This window comes from Prosopis cineraria, unplaced genomic scaffold (genome assembly GCF_029017545.1).
Source record: "Prosopis cineraria cultivar Desert tree isolate PC_DT_omini unplaced genomic scaffold, ASM2901754v1 PC11, whole genome shotgun sequence".
In the NCBI taxonomy this organism is placed as follows: Eukaryota; Viridiplantae; Streptophyta; class Magnoliopsida; order Fabales; family Fabaceae; genus Prosopis; species Prosopis cineraria.
In genome coordinates, this window is record NW_026555342.1 from 286,831 (window position 1) to 312,396 (window position 25,566).

General features: G+C 34.7%; 2 protein-coding genes across 2 annotated transcripts; both read right to left on the minus strand.

Annotated features, from left to right (window-relative positions):
- Window positions 1-1,392: 1,392 nt before the first annotated feature.
- LOC129285810 (KH domain-containing protein HEN4-like) lies at window positions 1,393-10,674 on the minus strand. The gene is given in 8 exon segments (XM_054921718.1): window positions 1,393-1,856; window positions 2,916-3,027; window positions 3,595-3,665; window positions 3,741-4,031; window positions 7,333-7,608; window positions 7,827-8,279; window positions 10,027-10,278; window positions 10,281-10,674. Coding segments are annotated over 8 exon segments (1,932 nt in total). The 5' UTR covers window positions 10,620-10,674; the 3' UTR covers window positions 1,393-1,718.
- Window positions 10,675-14,521: 3,847 nt separating this feature from the next.
- On the minus strand, window positions 14,522-25,223 carry LOC129285560 (protein EXECUTER 1, chloroplastic). Its single transcript, XM_054921295.1, has 12 exons — window positions 24,970-25,223; window positions 24,784-24,862; window positions 23,787-23,903; window positions 23,602-23,667; window positions 22,866-22,972; window positions 22,040-22,121; window positions 20,450-21,211; window positions 20,109-20,232; window positions 19,822-19,988; window positions 16,584-16,658; window positions 16,334-16,426; window positions 14,522-16,209 (listed from the first exon to the last, which is right to left on the minus strand). Exons 1-12 carry the CDS (start codon window positions 25,221-25,223, stop codon window positions 16,117-16,119), a joined length of 2,019 nt encoding a protein of 672 aa, XP_054777270.1. The 3' UTR covers window positions 14,522-16,116.
- Window positions 25,224-25,566: the final 343 nt, after the last annotated feature.

Here is a 25,566-nt window from a genome sequence, read left to right on the forward strand (position 1 = left end):
TCAGGGATAGTTTTATCTTTTTACAATAAATTTTAATTACATTTACGTCCTTTGATCTTACAGAGAAATATCATAATTATTTAGTCTTGCAATGAAATTAATTGTCTGCAGTGATCTTTGATCGTGATTTTCCCAAAAAGTAATGATATTTATTGTAAAGGACAATTTAAAAGTGCAAATAGACTGAAGTACCAAGTCATGAAAATCTACTTCTAGTTTTAAAATATAGAATACTTAATTATTTCACAAAGATTGAAAAATAGTTAAAAGTGATTTGTATAATTAAAATGTTAAGAAAATTATCACTATTTTTTAGGCTCATTTTTCAATTAAAATTAATCTATCTTTATTAAATTTAATTTCTTTCTTATATAATCTATCTAATACAACTAATAAGAGCATTTGTGGGGGAAAAAAAATACTTTTATGTTATAAACTTTTTTTTTGTAAAGTGTACATTTTTTGGTAATTAGTAAAAAAAATATTCTATATTTTGAACCTAAAAGAGTCTATTGTAAATAACACCTTTATCATGCATCATCATGACATTTTTAATAACCAATGTACTAAAAGCTAAATCGATTATTGAATTGATCAAGATACAAGTTCAAAAAATAATGATTAAAATTATAATCAAACTGTAATTAAACTAGTTATAAATGAAGCATTTTATTAAACTAGTGCAAATACTATCTTAATAGTTTATTAGTTAAACCAGGTGAGTTGACCAAAATTTTCATACTATACCAATAACTACAAATAAAAGGCAATCACGAGTTAAACCAAGATAAGGTTTGGATTGATAGATTTAGATTTAAATTTAAAATTTAAAATCTTACATTTTAAATCTCATATTTAGAATTCATGCATTCAAAATCTTTTGTTTAAAAAAAAAATTGATGAAGAAGATTGAAGAGTTAAGATTCAAAACAAAAACAAAAAATCAAAAGTAATGAATTCACTTATATTTTTTAACCAATAACAAGTAAGAAGAGATGCAAGAATAATAAAACCACAAAATATAAACACGAGTTTGAAATGATTGAAATTTCATTGATAAAAAAATAATTAAAATTTCAAATAATTAAAATAGACAAAGGATTTGAAATTACAAAAAAAAATATAATAAGAGATGAATTTAAAATTCAAATCCATAAAATTTTGTTCATTCAAATAAAAAATCTAATTTAAATTCAAATCCCAATCTAAATCTCAATTAATCCAAACACACCACAAATGAATTTTGATTACATTGCATGTATCTGATATCACAACAAAATCCCTCAAAACCTTTTTAATTAGTGAAATTAAGAAGACTTAATTAACATTAATTTCCTGACATGTGACTTGATCGAAAATTTCCCCAGAACTTGCCAAAACACAAAATGCCAAAACAGGAAAAGAGACAGAATGGCATTGAATGGAGGCTAACTGTCAATGATGTTTATTCTAAAGAATCAACAAGCACATTGACATTTTGAGCTCCCAAGCCTAACCCCCCCAAACCAGCACTCTAATGCTTTGGGAGCAACCTGACCTGAATTAATTTAACCAATGGCATAATACAAAAGGCACGTACATATATATTAATGTACATTTTGCTGTGAGAGCCAAAAAGGGAAGGGGCCAAAAAACCTAGACTAGGGAAGGGACTGAAGTAAATATCTGTGAAACGAAAAAAAAAATAATAATAATGGACTGTGGCTCAGACAATAAAGTCATGACGATCCAGTGAGAATAAATGCTTGAAGAAGGCTCTGTGCTGCTTGGGTTTGATCTGGTGTACCAGACATGACAATAGTTTTGTCTTTTGTTCCTGGACGAGGCTCGTGGACAATAACTGTGGCGCCTGAAATCTGATACAGGGAAATAGAGAAGAGAAAGATAATTTAATGGAAAGAGGAAGAAAATTTTGAAGTTTCTACAACAATAAGCTGGAATAACGACGCAGATTCAATTAATGCTTCATGGATTAGTTGCATGTTAAATCCAATGTATTCATGGTACTGGAGTTTACATGCAACCTTTTCCTTCAACAAACATGTCATCCAGCAATTTTGACTCATTGGAGATTCCAATAGGTCGGTTACCAAAAGGAAGAATTGAAATTAGCATGTGAAAATACAAGTCCATTATGGTTAAAAAGAACAGCCTGAAATATGATCCAGAGAAATATAGTAGAGAATTGGGAAAATATAACTTTTAATCCCTGCACTTTGCTCTCATTTTGCCATTGGTTCCTGCACTTTTTTTTCGGTGTTTTAGGTCTCCACACTTTTGTTTTTCATTGTTTTCAGTCCCCCATGAACAAAGTGTAGGGACTTAGGAGGAACTTAAAACAATGAAAAACAAAAGTGTAGAAACTTAAAATACTTAAAAAAAAAGTATGGAAACCAAAAGCAAAATACGAGCAAAGTGCAAGGACCCAAAGCCATATTTTTCCTAGAGAATTTAATGAGAAGCAGGACATTTTGAAGCTTCTACAACAAGAAGCTGGAATGACAATGCAGATTCAACTAATGCTTCGATGGTCCCCCCCCCCCCCCAAAAAAAAAAAAAGAACGAGAAGAATCAAATAATGCTCCATGGATTAGTTGCATGCAATAGCCAATGTACTCACAGTATTGGAGTTTCCATACAACTTTTTCCTTTACCAAATATATTATCCAGCACTTTTGAGTCATTGGAGATTCCAATTAATCAGTTACCAAAAGGAACAATTGAAATTAGTTCATGAAAATGCAAGTTCATAATGATTCATGAGACCAGCCATTGGACAACTGAACAACCACAAAATAAATGTGTAGGTACTGCTACGAGGTTGTATGATTACTTCCACATACAAACTTAACCTACAAAATAGAAACTTGTACATGACATGTCATTTTAAGTTTCAAAAAACATTGCCATAGTACCTGTCTCAGACGCGTCAGATTGTTACCACCTTCCCCATATACAGAGTCAAAAACATGGTCAGGAACCACAACTTCCACAGTTGTACTAGTCACAATGGCAGCTTTGCTTGCACTGCAGATAAGAAGATGATGATGATAAGAAACAATCATTTGAGACACCTCGTTTAATGTGCCCAATGCTTTATTTTCACCACTATCAGAAACAGCACTTTTGAAGGCTACAGAAGCCTAAAATTTCACTCCAAAGCTAGGGTTTCATATTAGAGGTATTATCACACAAAAAGGTCAATGAGAAAACAAAATATCAGATGGTGGTCAAGTATAATGGTATGCCATCTGAGAACATTGCACACAACAATTTCACTAGAGGTGATTGAATGCCAAAATTGGCATCCAAATGGCAGCACTGGAGAGACTAAACAAAAAAAAACACTACGCGCTTCAGCAGGCATAACTCAGTAGAAAAATGAGCACTGCAGCACAAGCAATTTCACTTGACTGGATCAGACAGAGTTAGACATGATATATACCACAGATATCAACACGAGTCATTACAAACCTAAATAACATTTTTCTGCTCTCTAAATGACAGATCTGTGATTTGAAGGTGGTTAATTTAATACAAAATAAAATATAGCTTTGCATTCAAAACTAGTAGATTGGTTTTCATATCACCAACCTGCCTAGTTCCAAGCCACAGTTAAGAGAACTCAATTTCCTACCAACATCATCACTGCCTCTTGAAGCCATCTGCAATACAAAAGATCCATTTGATGAGGAAAACCTAGTGAAGCAAAACCAGTCAGAAGAGATGCAGAAATATACCTGTGATGTCCATAACCCTGGTGAAGGAGAACAATCTAAATTTCGAGTAACTCCAGGATGATCTATGCTTGAAGAAAATGTTTGTTTACTCTGATTATGAGAAATCCCAGCACCTGGTTGGGCACCAAGAGGAGCACAATCCACTGGCCTCCCATAGGGGCCAGTGTCATGGAAAACAGAGGAGGTGCTCCTTGTACTGGCAACATTTTGTGTACTGGCAAAAAGATTATCTCTTAGTCTACCAGTTGCATTATACAAAGCATCTTGAACATTTGAAAACACTCCTGATATCTGAGGGGGAAAATATACATACAGAAAATTAATAACCGTTTAGGCATCCACATGAAAGAATGTATATTTCATATCTTATAGGACATTTTCATCAATGCAGTTGCTAAATTATTAGTAATTCATATTGATCTTGCATGTCAAACTTGAACAAAACTAACCAAAAGGGGAAAAAAACAAATAGTGGATATCGTCTTATCTATGGAGGAAATATTTTGTTTCTGGGTTGCTCATTATCATAATATAAATGTGAAATCCAACAGAAGATTTTGGGGAAACTCATTGTATGAACTGGACCTTGCATAGTATGACTATTTTTAATTTACAGTTTACACTAGTAAAAATGGATGCTTTAGAACATATACATATCATGGGCGTTTACATGCATCTATATGTGTATGTAAATATGTATATCTATGAAATAGGATGAAACTCCCATCAAATCTAAATACACGAAAGGAAGGTAAAAAATAAATGATCAAACCCAACTAAGAATTCAGGTACATCTCAACCACAGCTCCAAGTTTACAGAATGACCTTGAAGATCACTAATTTGGGTGATTCCAAACTGGTTACTACCATGACACAACGATTGAATGTCCAAGCAGCAGCTATAACTGGTATGTGTGCTAGCAAGGAGATCAAGCAAGTCATCTTTGGCTTGGCTAAAAAATCATAGATTTCTAGAAGATACAGCAACTCACTGAGAACTCCTAATTTAATTTCAAATCCGCACATTGCAGTTGCAATAACTGATATGCAATTGGGATGAAGATGATAGATATCACATTTGACTAGTGTAAAAAGCATAGATGATATTTATCTACAGGACTATGATGAAAGGAGAAGAAATTCCTATGGCTTCAATAAAACTCTTATTCTCCAAAGGAGAGAAACAGAGAACCAAAGTTGGCTTTTCAAAATATATTTCCCAAGGAAGAGACACAACTAAATCTAATTTGAGCGTGTCAGCATTGTAGCAGTTGTTCATGAACATCCTTTACAAGGATATTGATACAAGATCACCTCTGAGCAGCTAATTTGCTAGAAGAAAGGGAGAAAGCTTTACGAAATCGCAGTAGTTAAAGACCTTAATGTTATAATAACTACTATGACTAAATCATGCCCTCATTTCTCCACTGATGCAATACTGCTGATCTTTTAGGAATAATGGCTGTACTGGTTATATTTAGATCATTAGGACATATTCAGAAATGAATTTATCTTTGTAGTAGGGATTGGTCTTCTCTCACATTGTTGAAGGAACAGCGATTTCAATTCTCATACCATTCTTGCCTTAATAATGTCACCCCTCATTATTCTTAATTGTCATATTATCTCATCCCTCATTTTATTATCAGAGTTAATTGACCCATCATGATCAACACAGCCATTCCTTCCACTAATGAATCTGCCAATCCACCCACCAACCCAAATGCAAACACCATTGCTCAAGCATTTATCATTTACTGCTTCCAAATCAGAACCAAATGACGTTACGACTACTGAAGTGGCTACCCGCAAAACCAATACCAAACGGACAGAACCAAGTCAAGAAGCATGCAACAGAGGGAAAAAATCCTACTGGTTAGACAATGAAGATGCAGTTGTAGATAGCCCTTTGTCGTTGAGGAATCCTTTGCAGAAATTGTATGCCATGGTGAAATTTACCTAATTTGAAGGGATCCATGGGATGGATTCCAAAAGTATAATATTTTTGCTATTACCAATATTCAGGAGATTTAAAAGTTGAAACTTGCGGCAATGCTGTTGATTTATTTGCTTGGGTTGACCATGGAAAGACTATCTTGTACTGGAAAGAATTAATAAAGTTCTCTAGACAACTATGACCCTGCTAAATTCCAAAATTCAGCCAAGCATTTGTGTAACACCAAGAAAGAGGGGAGTGTCCAGGCATATCACTAGTAGTCAGCTAAATGCACAAGAATCAAGAACCAGCCAAAACATTGTTCTAACTGGAGTGTTTCCAAGTGATTTAAAAGAACTAAAGACAGATCTGAGGATTCATACAGCGAGATCAACCTTCAAGGGAATCAAAATAAATGAATTGTATTGATAGATCCTCTCACTTATATGCCACAAGTTATTTATAAAAGGGCATTACAAGATGCATTCCGTTACTGTTGTACTAACTAACTAGAACTGCCAAATAACGTAACTGACTTATCTATCCTTACAATCAATAGGGAATCGAGCCTTTTAGTTGAATTTTACGCCAAAGTCAACTTACACCATCTATACACGGAGCCCAACTATACCACTTCCTGAAATCCCACTTCCCATACTTCATACCCCTGTTTCCTCACTACTGTACCGCTGCCTATCTTTTAGAATTAGTGGCTATTTCTACTATATTGTAAGCTGTCTCATATAAACAGATCATTTTTACTTAGCTTCATTTTCAGAGATGAAATTATCTTTGTATTAAGGAGATTGGTCCACTCCCATACAGACCATACTGTCAAAGGATATGTTTTAAAATTTAAATTCCCACTCCGTTCTTTCTCTAAATAATTTCCATCCATTAATCATCACCCCTTATCAGATTACTAGGTCAAGGTTCTTTCTTCTCTGACATAGTGGATATGAAAGAAAAGCATGATAAAGACCACTAGTGGCCACACAGAATAGGTTCAGCGACCCTCACTGTAGCAGATGCTACAACAGTAGTAAGCACAATTACCTAGTTTTATCTTAGTAAGAGATGGCTCCAATCTTTCATAGTGAGTGTCGATTGAAAGTATCAAATACCAATAAACATGAAAAAAACACCACTTCATACACGCCTTACGAGTTACTATCCAAATCAGGAGAGGCAACTTATATTGTCTGGGCAGTCACCTGACTTTAGCCCTCAACGTTATGAAGCTCACTTTCACTTCTATTTCAGGTATATTCTTTTATTCTTTATCATCCTCGCCTTAATTTTTTTTTCAATGTGATGTGATGGGAGGAAAAAAAAATCAAAAGCCAGCCAGGAACAATAATGGCACAATACAACCTTAGAGATAAACCTCGATAGACATGGCAGCAGAGGAGGCACATATCTTGAAATGATATCAAATACCATGGATAAAGGCTAACATGTTTTAGAAGAAAAAAGGGTAAAGGGTGAAGCAGGCAACAGAAAGTCAGTACAATAAATTGTGAGAAAATTTAATTACTTTTAAGGTAATTGGTTGTAAGACACACAAAATGGCATTAAAAAAATTCCTAAAAAAACAGAGCATTCATCAGCATCTTTTTATTGGTCAAAACTAAACACACACACCCCCCCACTCACCTGTACCACTTGATCATTATCTGATGCACATTTTGGAACCTGATCAGTCCCAATTACTCTTATACTAGTCCCAGTTTTTTTCCGCATTTCTGAGACTATTGCTCCCCCTTTTCCTAACAAACAACCAACTTGATTTGTGGGGACTAGGATTCGTGCAGTAACAGATGACCCCCTATTGTATCCTGGGTCTAGCCCATTCTCACTGCCAGCCTCAACAGACTTAGAGAAAACAAGGACAACAGCCTTCTGTGCTGGGGAATATCTTGCTTCATGACTCTGCAGCAAATGAAGCCAACATCAACAACAACAAACCTTATCCCACAAGGTGGTATTGCACAATGTCATTCTGCTCTATCAACAACCAAAATGAAGTAGACAGAGAACAAAATGAAGTCAACATCAAAAGAAAAAAAAATTAATATGAAAAGGAAAGATAATGACACGTAGAACTCCAAGAAGCAGAAGTAAAAGGAAAACAATAAGATATAACAAACCTCTGAAGCAGTAATAGTAACAACCCTTTCCTCACAATGAGCTACTGAAGGACCAACCATTATAGAAGCCCCTGTCTCATTCTGAAGAGCTTTAACAATACTGCCACCCTTTCCAATAACACAGCCAACCTTATCACTGGGGAAGAGAATTCTGAAGGTAACTTCCTGCTGAAGTGCCTGGGGATCCAGGCTTGAGATCCTGTTAAAATCAGCTGACAATGAATGAAGCCCAGAGGAAAAGCTGTTTGAGCTCTTGGAAGCAGCGGATATTACAGAGTTCCTCTGGAGAAGATGATCTGCATGCGGATCAGTCAAAGTCTCATGTGGAATTACAACTGCAGAATCATAAGTCTTGCTATCCATCATCTTTGTTCTATCAGCTGGAGTGCAATCTTGAAGACAATGAGACACAGCAAGAAGTGCCTTCTTAACAGATGACACATTCCCTTCAATCTATCACAAGATCATAAGAACTTTAATAAGTGTAAGAATAAAACCCTTTCAGACAACATAAAATAGTTAAATCCCAGTTACCATCTTTAGATGCCCTTTGATCATTCAATCAGAAAATATTACCATTTCTAAGTCGTGTTTTACATTCCACCTACTGCAAATGGATTAAGAAGCAAATAACTTAAAAGGTGGAAATGATAAAGAAGCCAGACTCATTCTTTTTAAGAAAGTGTCAAGTGTGTCTTTCGCTATTGATAAACTATCCAATCAAAGACCCATGGTAGTTAGGTCAAATGGAAGAGAGTTAATACCCCTTAAAGAAAAGTCAAGGATTCAAACTTTATGATTTTCGATAGGGAAAAAATGGCTAGGATAGTTACCCCTAATCTGAACCCAGCAAAACTTGACTCTGGATTAATTGGTAGTAACAAATACTATAATAGTGCACCCAAAAGGGGGGAAAACAAAACCTATCCAATCAAAGAACTAAAATAGCTCAAGGAAAATAAATGGGAAGCAAATCCTTCCTCTCCACTATGAAGTGAGAGATTTCCAGATTAAAAGCTTCTCAATAAATTTTCTCAAATGCATGCTTCTCTAGGTAAAACATCCAATCTACAGATCAAAATCACCAAAAGAATATGACAGAAGACCCTCCCAAGGTAGTCAAAGGCAAAAGATGCTTTTAAGACACTAGACTTCTAAAATGCCTTAGGGGGAGATGTTAGAAAGACACACGTTTGAGAGAACATAGCTGATCAAGTCATAACTCATTAATATTAAGAAACACATGAGATCATCAGTTAAGCCATATGTCAATGTCTAAAGTTTAGTAATTAACTTTAGGACTCTCTAAAAGGTGTAGCTCTGGTCCTTTGCAGGGTGGCATTTTTTTGTCAATTTGCAAATCACCAAAAAGCTAAGCCTAAGTATTTTTTTTTAAATAATAATACCTATTTTGCCTAATTCTTAAATGTCTGAGGCTGGGCTAGAATTCTAAGATTGAATCCTGTTATTTATCTTGTTATTACTTTTAAATTTTTGAGCTGGGTTCCCTTTTAACTCCCAAACACAAAGAAGCACCTAAGTGGCACTTGCCTAGCAGCACATCTCTTGGCGTGAGAAATACTAGCCTTAAAAGCGCCTTGCCTCAATGCCTTTGACTAGCATGGACCTTTTCCTCAACTATAAAGGTAGAGATTCTTTGAGATCAGTCATCCTAAAATAATATGTTTATATCATGTAGGTTATGCATGTTTTGAAAGAAATTTTAGGTATCAAGGAGAAAATTGAACGCAATGTATCTCCCCCCAACGCATACCAAATTGAAGCTTCCAATCTTAGCCAGATTACAAACTATAAATCAGATGCATGTGGTCATTTGCAGGTAATTACCAATATGTTAGAAAGTTTATGTCATAATTGAAGAACTTCCAATGGTCGGAGAATAACATGCTGGATGCATGTACTGATTCTTGACTACTCACTTACTCTGTCCCTGTAGATTTTCCTCTCACTTCTGGACCATTGAACTCTTGTGGAAAAATAACTAAAACTTACCACTTCAAAGCAACCGCATGACAATAATAGCAAAGATAAGACGCAAAATAAAATACCAAATTCATACTCTTCACAGAGTGCAGCTGTCTTGTGGTAGCTGCTTGCTACATCGAATGCATTTATCTCGCCATACATCTTCCATTGTGTATCAAATTTTCAAATTTGAAAACTGAATGCTAACCCTCACCTCAATCATTTCGTCCGAGGCCATGAAATCTCGCACACAGCTGCTCAAAGCCCTAATTTTGCACCCAGTGTCCTTCCTAATCTTCTCCACCACCTTCCCTCCCTTACCAATAACCGACCCGACCTGTGGTGAATCCGCCAGCAGTCTGCAAGATACCACTCCATCCCTCACTTCAGTGCCGGCAGTCTCCGCCGCAACATCAAGGACTCTCTCAAACACCTTCAAAAGAGCTTCTTGCGCCTTCGAAACGTCGACGGCCACACCGTCCCAACAGCGTCGCTACCGCCATATCCATTCCGCTCAGCCGGCCTCCCCAGGTAAACCTTACTACTGATAGCAGACGGAGCAATTATGACTACAACCCGGTCCGACGTATCGGGCGGGGCATCCTCCACTCGAATCTTGGCGCCAGTGAGTTGCTGGAGGTTCTTGATGATGGCTCCGGACTTCCCGATGACGCCGCCGATACGGGAGGCATGGCAGAGCATGCGGAAAGCTACGTGACCAGGAGGTACCCTGAGCCGTGGCGGCGGAGGCCTGGACTTGGAGTGGTTGGAGGATCCATTTGTTGAATATCGGGTCGGGTCGGCCATTTGGATAAGAGAGAACAGCGTCGGGCGCTTCTTCTTCTCGGAGGAGAGAGAAAGCTACCACCGCTATATTCACGCGTATTTATATGTCCGACTCCATTGTTCGATTCAAGCGCCCAATAGACGCCTTTACAATATTATAATATTATAATTATAAGTTACAAATATAAACAGATTTTTTTCTTGAAAAATGACAAATAAATCTTACATAAAAAAATAAGCAAATAATAAAATAAACCATAAAATAAGATGATAATTTTGAAATCCTTGGGGAGTTGTCCACATTTTTTTTTTAAATGACTATAATGTTTTCAAAAGCAACTGACAAAATGGCCTATAATTATTTTCCTGAAGCAAGTGATTGAAATAATATAAAAACTAATAATCATTTTTCAATTTTATTTTACAAGTGTTGAATTTTGAACGTAAATAACAACTTCAAAAATGTCAAATTACTATTTTTCATTAATCAATTGGAAATAGTAATTTCTTACGCTATTTTTTTTTTTTGGGTAAAGAAGAAGGGCAAAGCCCTACTACATAATAACATTAAACAAGAAGAGGGAATTGAGATCCCAAACACTCCGTATGCACCAAGTCCCTACAAAAATGGGAACAGAATAAAAAAGTAATTAAAATAGTGTAAGAAATTACATTATTTTAGTTCCTCACTTAATAAAAATAGTCATTTACCTTTGAAAATATTATAGTTATTTCATGGGAAAATTTAATTTCATTTGAGTTGTTAGAAGCTTTAAAATTATTATCACATTTTATGATCCTCTTTTATTACTTGTCTACTTGACCAAGATTTATTGTTCATTGTCAATTGTTCTTTCTGGTAATGTTTGCCCATGTCATTCTTAACAAAAGATGAAATTGTTATTAATTTTTTTTTCAAGTTTCAACAATGCTTTGTGTCACTTCACACAATCTTTTGTGTCACTTCACCCTTTAAAAGGGTCTAATAAGCGAGATATTAAAAATTAAATTGATCTAATCAAAATATAGGCTAAAGACTTGTATCAAAACACTCACAAAATATATAACCTCATTTCTCTCAAGCCAAATTAGCTCGTATATCCAAGTAACATAAGCGCTCCCTTAATTGTCGAGTTTTTCAGTAAAAAGTAAGTGAAAAGGACAATTTTTGATATACAAAATAAAAAAAGTACTTTAAAAAAAGAGACATGAGATTTGATTAAAAGAGAGAGGGAGAAGAGAAATGTTTCTAAAAAGAAAATGAAATGGAAACGTTTCTAGTTTCTTTTTTAAAAACTACTTTTTCAATGTTTGTTCTTGCTCATGATAGATAACAGACACGTCCGAGGAGCTGCACTTTTGTTTGAAGAGGATGGACCCAACAAACCAAGAAAATATTACATAGCAAAACTCTAAAAATTGTATGTGCCCCATTTAAAAAATTTCATTTGCCTCCATCCTTTTTTTTTTCTTTGAAAAAAAAAAATCACTTGCTCCCTTACAAAAATTCAGTTATCTCATATAAAATTTTAAGATAAACATAATTTTAAATCCCTACACTTTGCTCATATTTTACTATCAATCCTTATACTTTTTTTTAGTATTTTAGGTCCCTCGAAGATTCCTATACTTTGTTTATGGAGGGATATAAAATAATAAAAATAAAAGTATAAAAATCTAGAATATAAAAAAAAAGTACAATGAGTAATAGCAAAATGCAAGCAAAGTACAGGGATCTAAAATTATATTTTTTCAAAATTTTATGATCTAAAAGACTAAAAAAATTATCCATTAAAAGATATTTTTATTTTTTATAATTTTATATTTTATGCATTTTTTTATTTAATTTTACTATGTTATCGTAAAAACCGCTCAAAAGAGGTCTTAGGCTAATTAAAATTTAAAACAAATACTGCAAAAATAAAGATAAGTAAAAAACGATATTAACAAACAAAATTGAGTATAAAGAAGAGAAGTTTTGCAAATAGAGTTTATCGTGATTCAACTCTATCCACCTGAGTCTAAATCTAATCCCCAAGGCAACTTTGGGATTTTTTTATTATCCATCAAGATTAAAACAAACTCTTGATTATCACCGTACAACACATATGTCTTATTAAGTCTAAAACTCTCTCCCTTATAAAGATAATTACAAATTCCCTTAAGCTTCTTAAGCTTAGGTTTCTCTATTTTAGATATGAAAAACAGGGATAAACAGAGTAAATTTAAGAATTAACTACTACTATTAAAATCTCTCTTAAAGAGTAAATTTACAATTAATGAAACCTACAAATAATAAATATTGCAACAGGAAGTTAGTTAGAAAAAACTACACATAATTGTGCACATCACTTCTTTACATCTCATTTTATAGATGAGTCATATTTATAGTTGATGCTGAGAATAGATCTGTTATTAGTCGTCGGAGCGTCATTCTTCTTTCCTTATGTCTTTCTCCAAGAATGAGACGATAAATTAGCGATTTACAATGGAGTTGCATGTTTTCGACGTTTTAAGAAAAGTAACAGTTATATACATTTAATACTCTGATAAAAGTAGGTAAGTTACTATCGATAGAGCCAAATGCTATACAAGTATAAAAAATAAACAAAAATTGAATTAGAGTTCAAGTTGTCCTATGAATGTGTTTAGAAGTCTTCTAGATATATGAATATGAGAGCCTAACTCTTAGAATATGAAAGAGACAAATAACGAGTGAGCTTCAAATTGCACTGAAATGAGATCGAAAAACAAAGCACAAATCTTCATAATTGTACCGATATAAGCTACTTGTATTGGTATAAGCAAGAACTCATTTGAAAAAGTGCAAACTTACTATATGGATATAAAAGATTTGTAAGAATTAATAAGTGTTTAATCTAATCTGAAGCTGTATTAAAAAGGATTCCAATAAGATTATACGATTAAGACAACTCATAAAAAGTGAAAGGAATTGATATTGAATGAGTTTTGAAGAGTATGAAATCAAAACACAAAAAACAAAGCATATTTCTTCATATTTACACCAAAATAAGCATCACCATACCAATATAAGGAAGTTTTGCATGGACATAAGGAAGCTTTGTATCAAAATAAGAATTCAAAAATAACTAAATCAATTCTTACAACAAAAAAAATTCAAAATAATTCAACTTCTATTGAGTATAACTCTTATTTTAAATTCAAATCAAGTAAATGACCTATGATTGAAAAACTCTGAATGTATAATTTCAAATGAAATAATACCTAGAGGAAAATTCAAAATAGTTTGAGAAATATGATCAAAATGGTTATAAAAAATCAACAATGTTTTTTTGCAGGTCTGAAAGTTTTAATAACCAACTTTGAAAAATCATATTCATTTCATAAAAATCTACTTTTAATGATATCAAGTTCTTTGGAAATCTATTCAAGCCTATTTTCAAATTAAATAAGTTTCACATCAAATTTCATTTGTGTATTAAAAGATATAGAGAAAATACTAATTAAATGTCAAAAACGAATATCTCCAAAACTTTTAATTCAAAATATAAACGTTAATAACATAATTAAGTCAAGCTAAAACCTCTATAGGTTATCCTATTAAATAAAATTGACTACATAGATTGCATGATATTTTTTACCGTATCAACACCCAAATCAATTTGAGGCATTCATCTGCATATACTAAGGAAACATATATTTTAAGGAGAATTACATAGAAGTCTCACATAAAAAAATTAATTATTACAAGGTATATTGACATATAAACTAAACATCATTAATAACATTGAAGTTTTGTACAAAGAAATTGATTATTACAAGGTCCTTGTAGCATTATTTGATAATTAAATATGGACCTAATGGTAATTAATTTCTTGTGTGAAACTTGAGTGTAATTATTCTTATATTCTATAAATAAGAATAGGATTGGCATTGCAAGATTGAAAATAAGATATTTGGTAATGAAGAAACTACTACATTATGCGTCCATGTTCTTCCTTCAACCTACAGTTAGTCAAGGTCCCACTGTAAGCTTAAAATACTCCAATCTCCCATACTTCAGTTAGAGTCAAACAGGAAGAAGCCAAATTCCCATATTTTATGATGCTTTGAAGGAAGCTGAGACAAAATGCTTCAAAAGCTGTACAAAAAATAAAATAAAAATGCAGCCTGCATCGTAGAAAATTGATGTTGGCTTGGATGAAACAGCTAGTGTAAGTTAAAATTAAGCAACAGATGCCTGAATTGGATGATCCTGCAGTGACCAATGATGTTTGTCCCCTTGACGTCTCAACACTAAAGAGTGGGCAACAATCAGCAGTGAAGAGAACCTTTCCAAAAAAGAAAAAACAAGAGACGGTTTCAGAATCCTCCACTCACTATGACAATTCTACTGAAATTCAAAACCCAGAAGAGTTTTTTTTTTTTTTTTTTTGGGGGGGGGGGGTTCACAGTTCCTGTGGAAAAAAGGGATTGTTTCTTATAATTTGGATTAAAGCAAGTCTCCCAAAATTCTCTTATATTCAAGACTGGGGGTAGCATTTTTCTACAGCTTCGCACCACATGATTGATTCATAATAACATGTCACTTAACAATTCACAATTTCTTCATTAGAAAACCTAATGACAAATACTAAAGGAGATTATTTAAGTTTTGTCCATAAGCAAAATTGCATAGTACTCCAAAACTAGAGCAATTTCGCAACTAGCCAAGCCAACAATTTGATTGAGTAAATTAAACAAAGCTTTTGAGGTTTTGTAATACTCCCTCTAGTCTTTATTATAAGGACTTGTTAACTACTTCACATGAATTATGGAAATTAGTCTAAATTAGTTTAGTGCTAAAAACTTCTCTAATTTTCAGAATTACCCTTAACCACGTTAAAAAATGTAAGTTGTTTTCCACCATGTTTTCACCAAGTGAGGGGCGAGTTGGAAATGAGTCATAATGTTTCATTAAGTTTTGTAAAGGTTATATTAAGGAACATGAGAAGGGATCTTATAAATAAGACCAGAGAAATTGTTACACAAACATCCTTAAATGAGGTAAGGGGCAAATACCCCATATCACATACTTGAGCATAAACAGTTCATTTTTCTGATGTAATCCCTACATGCCCCAGCATGTTGCAAAATACATATAAATAACACTTCAGCAACAGCTAGGAAATAATTGGAACCACAAAAAATTGAAAAAAAACGAAGAAGTCATTTTCAGATAAAACTGGTCTTCACTCATTGTGCTAAGTATTTTGACGGTGGGCAAGCATAACAAGTAATTGGTTATTTGAAAATTTTAGATGGGTGCTCCTAATTCATTCCATTTGATAGGTACTTGTAATGTCAAAATACCTTAAGGATTTTGCACATAATTCACTCAAGTTGATGTCGTAATTTAGCCAGAAAAATATCCTCTTAATATTCTTCACGTGCTATAAACTCCATAGAGGTATATATTGACTTGGCAAATCAAATTAGAACTTACCCAACAAATATGAAGAATTTGCAAGTTTATGAAATTATGTACAATGATACTCTAAGGTTGAAGCCTAAGCCGGTTGAAGAAGACCAAAAAATGATACTCAGGGGCCCAGTACACAAATCCAACAACTGGCCCTGCTTTAATGTACTGCAAAATCCACAGAAGGCTTCTTGCAATCAGATCCATTAGCACAAAAATAATACTAGATAACATCAAGCCACAGATGAAATAATCAGGATAAAACAATTGGGCAAAATTGAAAGATGCAAACCTTCCCATCTAGGATCACTAGCTCACCATCAACCCATCGAGGATTCCGAAACCCTGGCTCGGCAAGCCTTCCTTGGCCCTTATACCGAGCAATCTGAAGTATCAACAAGTTCACAAGATACTTCAGAATATCTTCTACTTCACTTCATTACAGTCAATATAGAAAGGAAAATAAGGGGACAAGGCGGGTGATGAAGGGCAAAATGAGAACAAAGAATGGGAAGTCCCAATAAGAACAGAAGTTGTCATACCACACCAAACTCTTCTGGAATTATCCCTTTATGAGGAAGCTGATATCTCTTTCCAACTTTTGCACGAAATGCTACCTAAGGATAACATGGAACATGATCAATAAGAAGTATCAGACAGGCTACATAATGAGAAATTAACTGTAAAGTGAATGAAAACCTGCAAAGCAACATAAAAGAAAAAGAGAATCTGCTTATGCTAAGCCTAGGTTCACAATATATTAACCATCATAATTCTGCACCCAAATAAATAAATAAAAACTGTCAAGAGAATATGTTGAAAAATTTTAAGATAATAATAAAGTTAAGCATATGCACTTTTCATTTGCGAAGATGGCTCCTGATAAACAGGTATAAGATAACCACACGATTCCAGTAATGCTGCAGCATACGAGATGTACATAGAATAATGGGAGAATATCATTGAAGGACTTCAAAATGATTTAATATTAGACAAGGACCTGTAACAAGTAAGCATTAACAATTGACAAGTGAAAGTTCAAGTTTTGACAAGCATCCAATCCATCCAAATCCTTGTCTGATATTAAATCATTTTAGCGGTCTTTCATTTACATTCTCCCTAGAATAATTCATGGCCACAGAAAATATGCAAACTAGACATGAAGGCACTGAAGGTCAGATAGCTGTGCTAACAAGATGCATACAACAATTGCCAGCTGACGGCTGTCAAAATTGTCATTTATTCAAGCTACCCGGCAAATTTCTAGAATTGTACCCCAAAAAAACTTCAATGGCATCCCTTCAGTGTCAAGTAGGAGATGCCACTTAGGTCCATCACAAAAAATTAACCAATTCAATGCTGAAAATTAGGGTGCAGAAAGAAATTAAAATTTTCACCCCTTCTTTTTTAACACATTTTTGCAAGAAATTATATAAAGAATAAAGATGTGAATGAGGAGACTAATATACGGTCCTGAAGAGGGGGGGGGGGAAACCAATATGATAAGCAAAGAAAACTAAACAGAACCTTAAACATGCAGTAAAGCAACCCGATCCCTCTGCATATCTAATAGCAACGCTCCCTTCAAAAAGCCATAAGATGAAAAGAAAAGAAGCCACAAACATAATCACATCCCAAAGGGCGTGTTTTTTAACACATCCTAAAAAGACAAAGAGTACCCTAAAAGTACAAGTATTCTGCCCCAAACAAATATTTCAAATCATAGGGTAAACTACACATTGCAACAATTTTTCATTTTGCATATTTACAGTACATTATTGGTTTTCTAAGTATAAAATAGGTTGTGCTCGGACTTTCAGCCTGTTTATACATATTATTACTATGATCATCATCCTTTTTGCAAGATCCCATCGCATGAGAGACCATTTAAAACTTGACATCCAGCGAAAGCTGTACAAGATGAAAAATTTGGGTAATCAAAGTTATCCCCGCAACAACACTCTCGGTCAAGATTTTCTTTCATTTTTTGCCCAAAATTATCTTTAGATATGAAATAGCCACAGTTTTTTTAAAAAATTGAAGGATATAAAACATGCCTAAAACTGTGTCAAACATCCTAGGGCAAAAGGATCATATCATCTGCAAGCTGCAACTGTGAAACCATGGCTTTCTCAGAAGCGGCTGTAAGAGTCTAGATCATTGTTATGAGAACTGGCCAATTGGACTGGAAACACATGTCCAATCCAAAGATGTGAGAAAACAAGCAGGCCAGAGAACCAGTGCAGAAATGGTCAAACCAGCCAGAACCAGAAGACCAGTGGTCCAACCAGTCACAAATATTTTTTTACTATATTAAACTTTAATTTTAATTCACGTAAGCTATTATTTATACATATCTACACTCAATAAGCACAGGGAAAGGAAAAATGAACAATAGGCAAGAAATGTGTGCGTGCGTGCGTGCGTGTGTTCTAAAATTACAAATTATAAAATAAGTATATGCATTTTGGATGAAAACTTTGGATGAATGTTACTTTTTTTTTTTAACTATATGTTATATTTCTTTGAATTTTAATATTCATTTTTTATTATGAATGACTATTTCTTTTATGTTATGCACATATCATTTAAAATATATTAGTTTATTCATGACTGATTCAACCATGGCTGGACTATAGTCTAACCATTAAACCATAAATTAGTGTCTAAACCAGTTCAATAGCCAGTCTATTTTCTTAACATTGGTCTAGAGTCTAGATCAGAGCAGCCCTCTTTGAAGCTCTAAACAACATCAAACTTAAAAAATCCACCACAAGAGTAAAAGGGGGCAAGGGGATCTCCTTTTGTTGACCTCAAAAGAAAGATTTATTTTCACCACAAAATAATCACAAAAAAAAGGCGGCCATAGAAAGCCAACCCTAGATATATTTCTGACATCTACCACTAAAGCCTTTCCTAGCCAGGACCATACAATAGAATCCACAGCTCCCTATTACACAATTTTCACGTTACAATTTAATGACCACACCTTGCCCCTGCCATTTCTTCATGCCATACACATCACTGCTGCTAATGCAGCTTCAAAAATGTGTCTTCTGGGCTGCAATTTGATTTTCTGGGATCGCATGATACCTCAAATAGCGTAGCTGATAAAACCTAAGAAATAATAAACTCCTACTTCTTAAATAAATTATCTTATCTCATGCTACATTTCTCAACAAATACCATATTTGTGCACCAATTGTATCCACCATAATCATGAGCATTGAAAACTGTAACATCTAGGGCAAAAGATGGAAGAAAAAGCTCTTCAAAATGACACTCTAGACCTTCTCATCCACAATTTCAAACATAAACAATGATTATAAAGGCTTCAAGCTGACAGCATATTTCTCAATGCAAAGCTTACCAAATCCTTGTTAATTAAACATTACATTCTCTATATATGAAAAAAATTGCTTCTTGTGCTTAATCCCCATTCCTAATTGAGTCATATATGTCAAAGGCCAGTTCTCCTAAAAGCTTCAACTGTTCAGGAGGCCGAATGATGAATGATCATATAATATCACAACATATCTTCTTTTATAAAGCATACATCTGCTGTATATTGTGCTAAACATTGAAGGCCCTGAGATGGTTTTATAACTTTTACAATATACATCAAAGCATAATCAAAACTTCACCAAATCGTTTTGAAATGTGTGTATATATTTGACCAGATCAACAAAACCAGGCCAAAAAAATACAGCAATTATTATTTCCAGCATCAAAAGACAAATAGGTTGATAAAGTCGAACATATAAAAATTCAAATCCTTACCTGGCCAGCTGGTACATAAGGATCCCCAGTTAGTTTAAATGCTTCTACATACTCATAAAACTCTAGATCTGAAGATTCCCTAGCAGGGTCTTCTTGCCATTGACCAAATCTACGTCTAAGTTGAATGACTTCCGAGGAGTAAAGACCATGTGTACCAATGTATAGACCTGATGAAAATAAAGTATTTGCTGATCACTATGAAGTGTAAACCATGGATCCAAACCTAAGTCCAACAAAGCTGCCAATATTACCTAAAACTCAAAATCACAAGTTCTATAGAAAATTACCATTTAAAGGATCTGAAGAAGCTGGTACTTCAATACGATTGAAAATAGTAGACCCAGATAATGGTTGGTGGTTCTGAGCTTGGCTAAGAGTAAGGCTTATTAATTCTCCTACATCTTTCAGAACCTAAGAGAATAACGCAGAACATTATAAGCAAGCAATATCAAGGAGAAGCAGCTTCATCAAAGAAATTCAATTTTGCAAAAATATTTTCAAACATTAAAACTTCAGTGGTTACATTTTCATCATTAAATATTCAGTACTGAATGATAAGCGCTAAATTCAATTCTATCAAAGATGCACTCAGTAAATAAAATTTTGTCAAGTAAAAACTTGGACCTACCTTAGAGGGCACCTTTCCCCTACCAATAAACTTAGCAAGATCAAACATAACATGATCAACAGAGCGTTGACCTTGAATCTTAATTGATTTATCTGATGAAGATTTCCCTTTGCCATGATCATCCTGCTGGTTGACTTCTTTTTCTACAGTGAACGAAAATAAATCACGTCCATTCTCCAGCTTAGCAGGAACCCGAAGCAAATCTCTTGCAGATAAATTACTAGAAAGTTTCTGAGCAAGACCACCAATAACAAGTTTAACTGCAATTTCTTTCTGCTCCTCACGTCCAATGGTCTCAGGACCAGTATTAATTTCAATATCATCATCTCCCTGTTGGTCCCTTTCAGACTTAACATCTTCAATTTCCAGGCTTTCTGTCTCATTTTCCTTCTCTTCCCCTTCCTCTTCCTCTTCCCCTTCCTCTTCCTCTTCCTCTTCATCTTCTTCTTCCTCAATTATCTGTTCAATCACCTTAGATATTAGATCCTTGTCTACCTTCTCTGAAGGAGTCACTTTCAAAACCTTCACCTTTACACCAGGAATCATATCCTTCAAGACATTCTGGAATCCAGATATTCCCTCAGCTGAGTCTGAGCCATCATCCTTATCGTCACCACTCTCAGGATCTTCGGTACTCACAACAAATAGCTCACTTCTTCCTTCAGGAGACTCCACTGAACTCAATCTCTCGGCAGCATTTGATGCCTTAGAGGAGGCTATTGAGGAGGGGTGGACACCTCCTCTCCGCTTTAAGTAAACAGCCTGAAAAGCATCAGCCCTAAGATTAATATACAAAATGATCAATGTGCCCCTGTTTAGAAATATAAAGCAGAAAACAAGCAAGACTCTACCAAAAGATAAAGATGAGAATGCTACATAGAGCTACATATGATATAGTAGTATCATTGTGAGTTGGCATGTATAAACAAACATGAGTTGATCCTTATTCCTTGAAGAAGGCAAGGACATTGCAGTATCGTCAAGCTAGCATACAAATGAATGTACAGACTGCTAAATAACACAATTCAATAATTCACTAAGTAACTAACTATATCTGAATTGAAAAAATTATGACTCATCAATAAGAAAACCAGATTGCTTTACTTGGTACGATGCATGTTTATACTACAGTAATATTTAATAAGTAAAATATCTAAATTAAAAGGAATGGATGGGGAAAAACTGTGTCTTTATGGAAATTGAACTGCAAGAAAACCAAACAGCAGGAATGCATCACCTTAGAAGCAAGGGCAAGATTGCTTGGTGCGGTTTAAAGCATAAAGGAATTTCTTTTAAAAATATTCAATCAACTAGGCACTACCTGAGGAAAATACTAGAAGCATAAAGGAATTTCTTTTGAAAATATTCAATGAATAAAATTATTTAGTTTACATGCAGTTAATTAGTTGAACTGCAATATGCATATGAAACCTGCCTAACTATCAACAACTCATTAAATCAGGTGAATTTTGCTAAGCATATAATCCATCATCACTCAGAAACATCCCTGTTCGCCTGAATGCTTGTTGCATTTACCGTAATATCTAATCAAACCACAATATGGAAGTTAAGAAAGTAGAGAATAGATACCTGCAACTTATATTCACCTTTCTTATTCACTGTAAGAAAAATTTCAAATAAAGGAACACCAGCAGCAGATGTAGCTAGTTGCCTGGAAAAACAAGGCGAACAAAATTCAGAACCATAACTTAGCAGGATTGCCAAAAAAATTAAACAGTATGTACAGAAAAGCATCTTAATGTCCAATTGACCTCCAAGACAATCAAATCATAGGCTTCTTGGAAAGGCATTTTGAAGCTGTGTTTCAACCTAGGGAGCAGACACAACAAAGACCAAGCAACATCACAAAATCTGAACCGACCATAAAAATTTAAAGTGTCATATCACGGCCAATACAAGTGCTAAACATGAGTTCAGACACAAACAGCTTATTTTGAAATGTCTGTCCTTCACAGGTTCCATTCAGTGGGAACAGATGGCACAAGGAACAAAAGTCAGGTACACCTATAACATGAAAGAATATGTAATTTACTTTTTCCATTTATTTTTCTGATAGAAAGCCTACATCTTCAGTTACTTCATTCGGTCATGGATGATGACTGCACCTAGTTTCCCACCATGATCAGGGTTTCTTTGCCATGTGAATCAAACACTAACGGGAGGAATAATAAGCGAGATAAATATTTCCTAAGCAATCACCACCACATGGTATGAAATAATTTTCCATACACCTACCATGTAAAAACAAAATGAAGTACTAATTGATTTTCAAACCTTCACATAACTCATTCACCGTAGTACAGTGATAAAGTGGTAGCACTAGCATCTCCTTTCCCAAACTGTTTTCACGAATGGCAAAATTCACAATGCATTATCATTAAGCGAAGGAAAATACCTAGGACTATAACTCCTTGCAACATATCTTCCATGCTCTGGAGTTATACGAATAATTAGACCGTGTGGATCATTAGCATTTTTTGAAATGCCAGCCCACCAACCTACCTGAAAGCCAAAATATACTCTTAAGATTGAAATATAACACACATCAGTTAATGCCAGAGAGCCAGAGAAGTTACAGCTTGACAGTCAATAAAATGGCATCTTACAGACGTAGCATGAAAAACAATAAAGCACACAAGCTTCCTATTTAACCAAATTACTGGAACATGGTTGTTAGTATAAAGTAATAAAAGAAATGCAGCCTACTTTCAGGATAGTAATCATATGAACGAGAACATAATGAATTCCATATTTGGTACCTCCTAAAATTAACTCCCGTCACTGATTTGAGCTCTGGGAACATATTCACAGACTAAACAACTCATAAAGGCAAATAAATTGGGACATAAATTCCAGTGATCACATTGAAACTCCCAAGAAACAGGCAGCCATACTCCCTCTTGGCTTTCAAGGTCACAAATTATAAGACATTGCCATAAAATAGGATGAAGAACAAATAACCATAGAAGAGAAATTCAAGATAAAAGACACCCAAACCTTTCGAACTTAAGTAATAGTAATTTAAGGGCAGGTACTAGAATTACTAGGTCAGCCTATGAAATTGCATATCAACCAAAAGGCAAGAGTTATTCATGCAAGTTTTCAAAGAAAAACATTTTATGAGAACTCACGAGACCAGCACCAGCTTTATCTCTTAGAAAAGCTGCATCACTATACCGCTCTTCCTCTATGGCTTTCTGAAAAAATTTTAAAATAAAAAGTTATAAAAGCTCATGAACAAGAAAACACAAAATTTTAAAAGCAAGTAAAGAAATGCCTTTTGTCTGAAAAACATTGCATGAGTCCGAATTCTTACATTGAGATGAGATATCACTCTTCCGACACTGTCATTGGTAGCTGCAGCAGCAATTGCCACCTTAAGCCTAGCAGCGTCTTCATAATCCTCAGAGTCCACAGCACGGCTTAACTGAGACTGTTTAGCACAAAAACATTTTGGCATTAAAATGCCTCCAAATTGAAAGATCAGCCAGCGGCTCGGATTAGATAACTCCAAATGATTGCTAGTTTAGTTTAGTAGAGTTCCCAGATATGAAGCTACGCTCTTATATGCACCACTAGTTAGTTACCATTATAGCTCCATAAAAACTCCTTTAGCTCTGGTAAAAGCAATTTAAGAAAAAACCATCATGACTGCTATAATGAACTAGCATTTTCACACACAACAATGTCATGAACATTTTTTCCGTTTTTGACCAAAACTACATTCCAATTAATCTTTATCCAGACATCTTGCACACAACATTCATAAGCGATAAAAGAGAAACGTTTCAAAGCTACATCGTCTCAAGGAATGAGCAAGGAGTATATTAAGTATGCGACCTAATGCTACATTAAAAGCAGATAACATTCTAGTTTAATAATAAAAGTAGTAAACTAGATGTCGAAATTTAAATTAATAATCGTCTGCTTGGTCTGGACACTCCAAAGAAAATAGCTGCACTTTCTGTCAACTACGTCTTTAGAACCAAGAAGTGATTTGCTACAAAAATTAACAAAAATTTTCTCCAGACCTTTACGCGAAAGTAAGGCAAAAATCATACAGAAAATTATAATCTTATTATCCTCCCTCTCGCCTCCACTTTTCTTGTATAAACTAGTCTAATTAATCAAACTAGCAACTTTTAGCTATATTACATCATCAGCATATAATGCCCCAGGCTTTATTTCATTCTGCCGAATGAGGGAAACTATAAGTTGAATTAACTCTTGCCTAAGAACCACGAAGAAACGGAATAAAACGAACTACAAATCAAATTTCAGTTACATGCATAAATTATCAATTCTAAATGCACCTTGAGAATTGAGACGAGACGCTCCTGCTCATCAATATCCTGAAAATGCTTGCGCCATCGATCCCAATCCCATTCCCATCTTCGGGTTCACGATTCTCCTTCTCCGAGCCATCCTTCTGAGCCACACTAGCATTCTTTCCCGTACCCAAAGCCTCATTCCGAAGAGAATTCACGTACGAACCGCACAGCTTGATGGCGTTCCTAACTACATCCGGAAGCATCGATTCCCACCCCCGGTTAACGGAGTCATCGGACGGCGACGGAGACCCAGGGGCGGGATTAAGGCAGCGGCAAAGGAAAGTGGCATCAGCAGAAAGAGAGTGATGTGAATGCAACGAGAAGGGGAGTGAAGAGGGTGATCTCAAAGGGAAGGAAGAAGAAAACTTGGGGCTTGGGAAGTGAAGATTGGGAGGTGCAGAAGGTGAAGATATGGAAGCCATGGACACAGAATCTCAATCTCTGTGTGTGGATTAGAGAGAGATAATAAATTGAAGAGAGAAAGATAACAGCTTTTTGTGAAAGAGAAACGAACTGTTTGTATATGCGAATATTTGAGTAAACTTACGTTTCGTGGCTGTGAGGAGGAAGAAAGTGAGGCGTGGTCGCCACTGGAAAACCGAGAAAACGCTCATAAAACAACAAAACTTGAAGCTCTAAACATGAGGCTATGAATCTGGCAATGAAATTGGGGGTGAAAGAAACAGAAGATCCAGCAAACACAAGGATAAGGATTGAACTTATCTCCAGGTTAAACTTTGGTTAAAATGTTTTTCTTTATTTTAA

Bases quoted from the DNA above. Each gene is read 5' to 3' on its own strand.
- LOC129285560 (XM_054921295.1), bottom strand. From the start codon at position 25,223: ATGGCTTCCATATCTTCACCTTCTGCACCTCCCAATCTTCACTTCCCA. The intron at 23,668-23,786 runs GTAAGAATTCGG...AAATTTTTTCAG, and splicing joins GAGTGATATCTCATCTCAAT to AAAGCCATAGAGGAAGAGCG. The intron at 22,122-22,865 runs GTATTTTCCTTC...TTGTTTTTCCAG, and splicing joins GCAAGGAGTTATAGTCCTAG to GCAACTAGCTACATCTGCTG.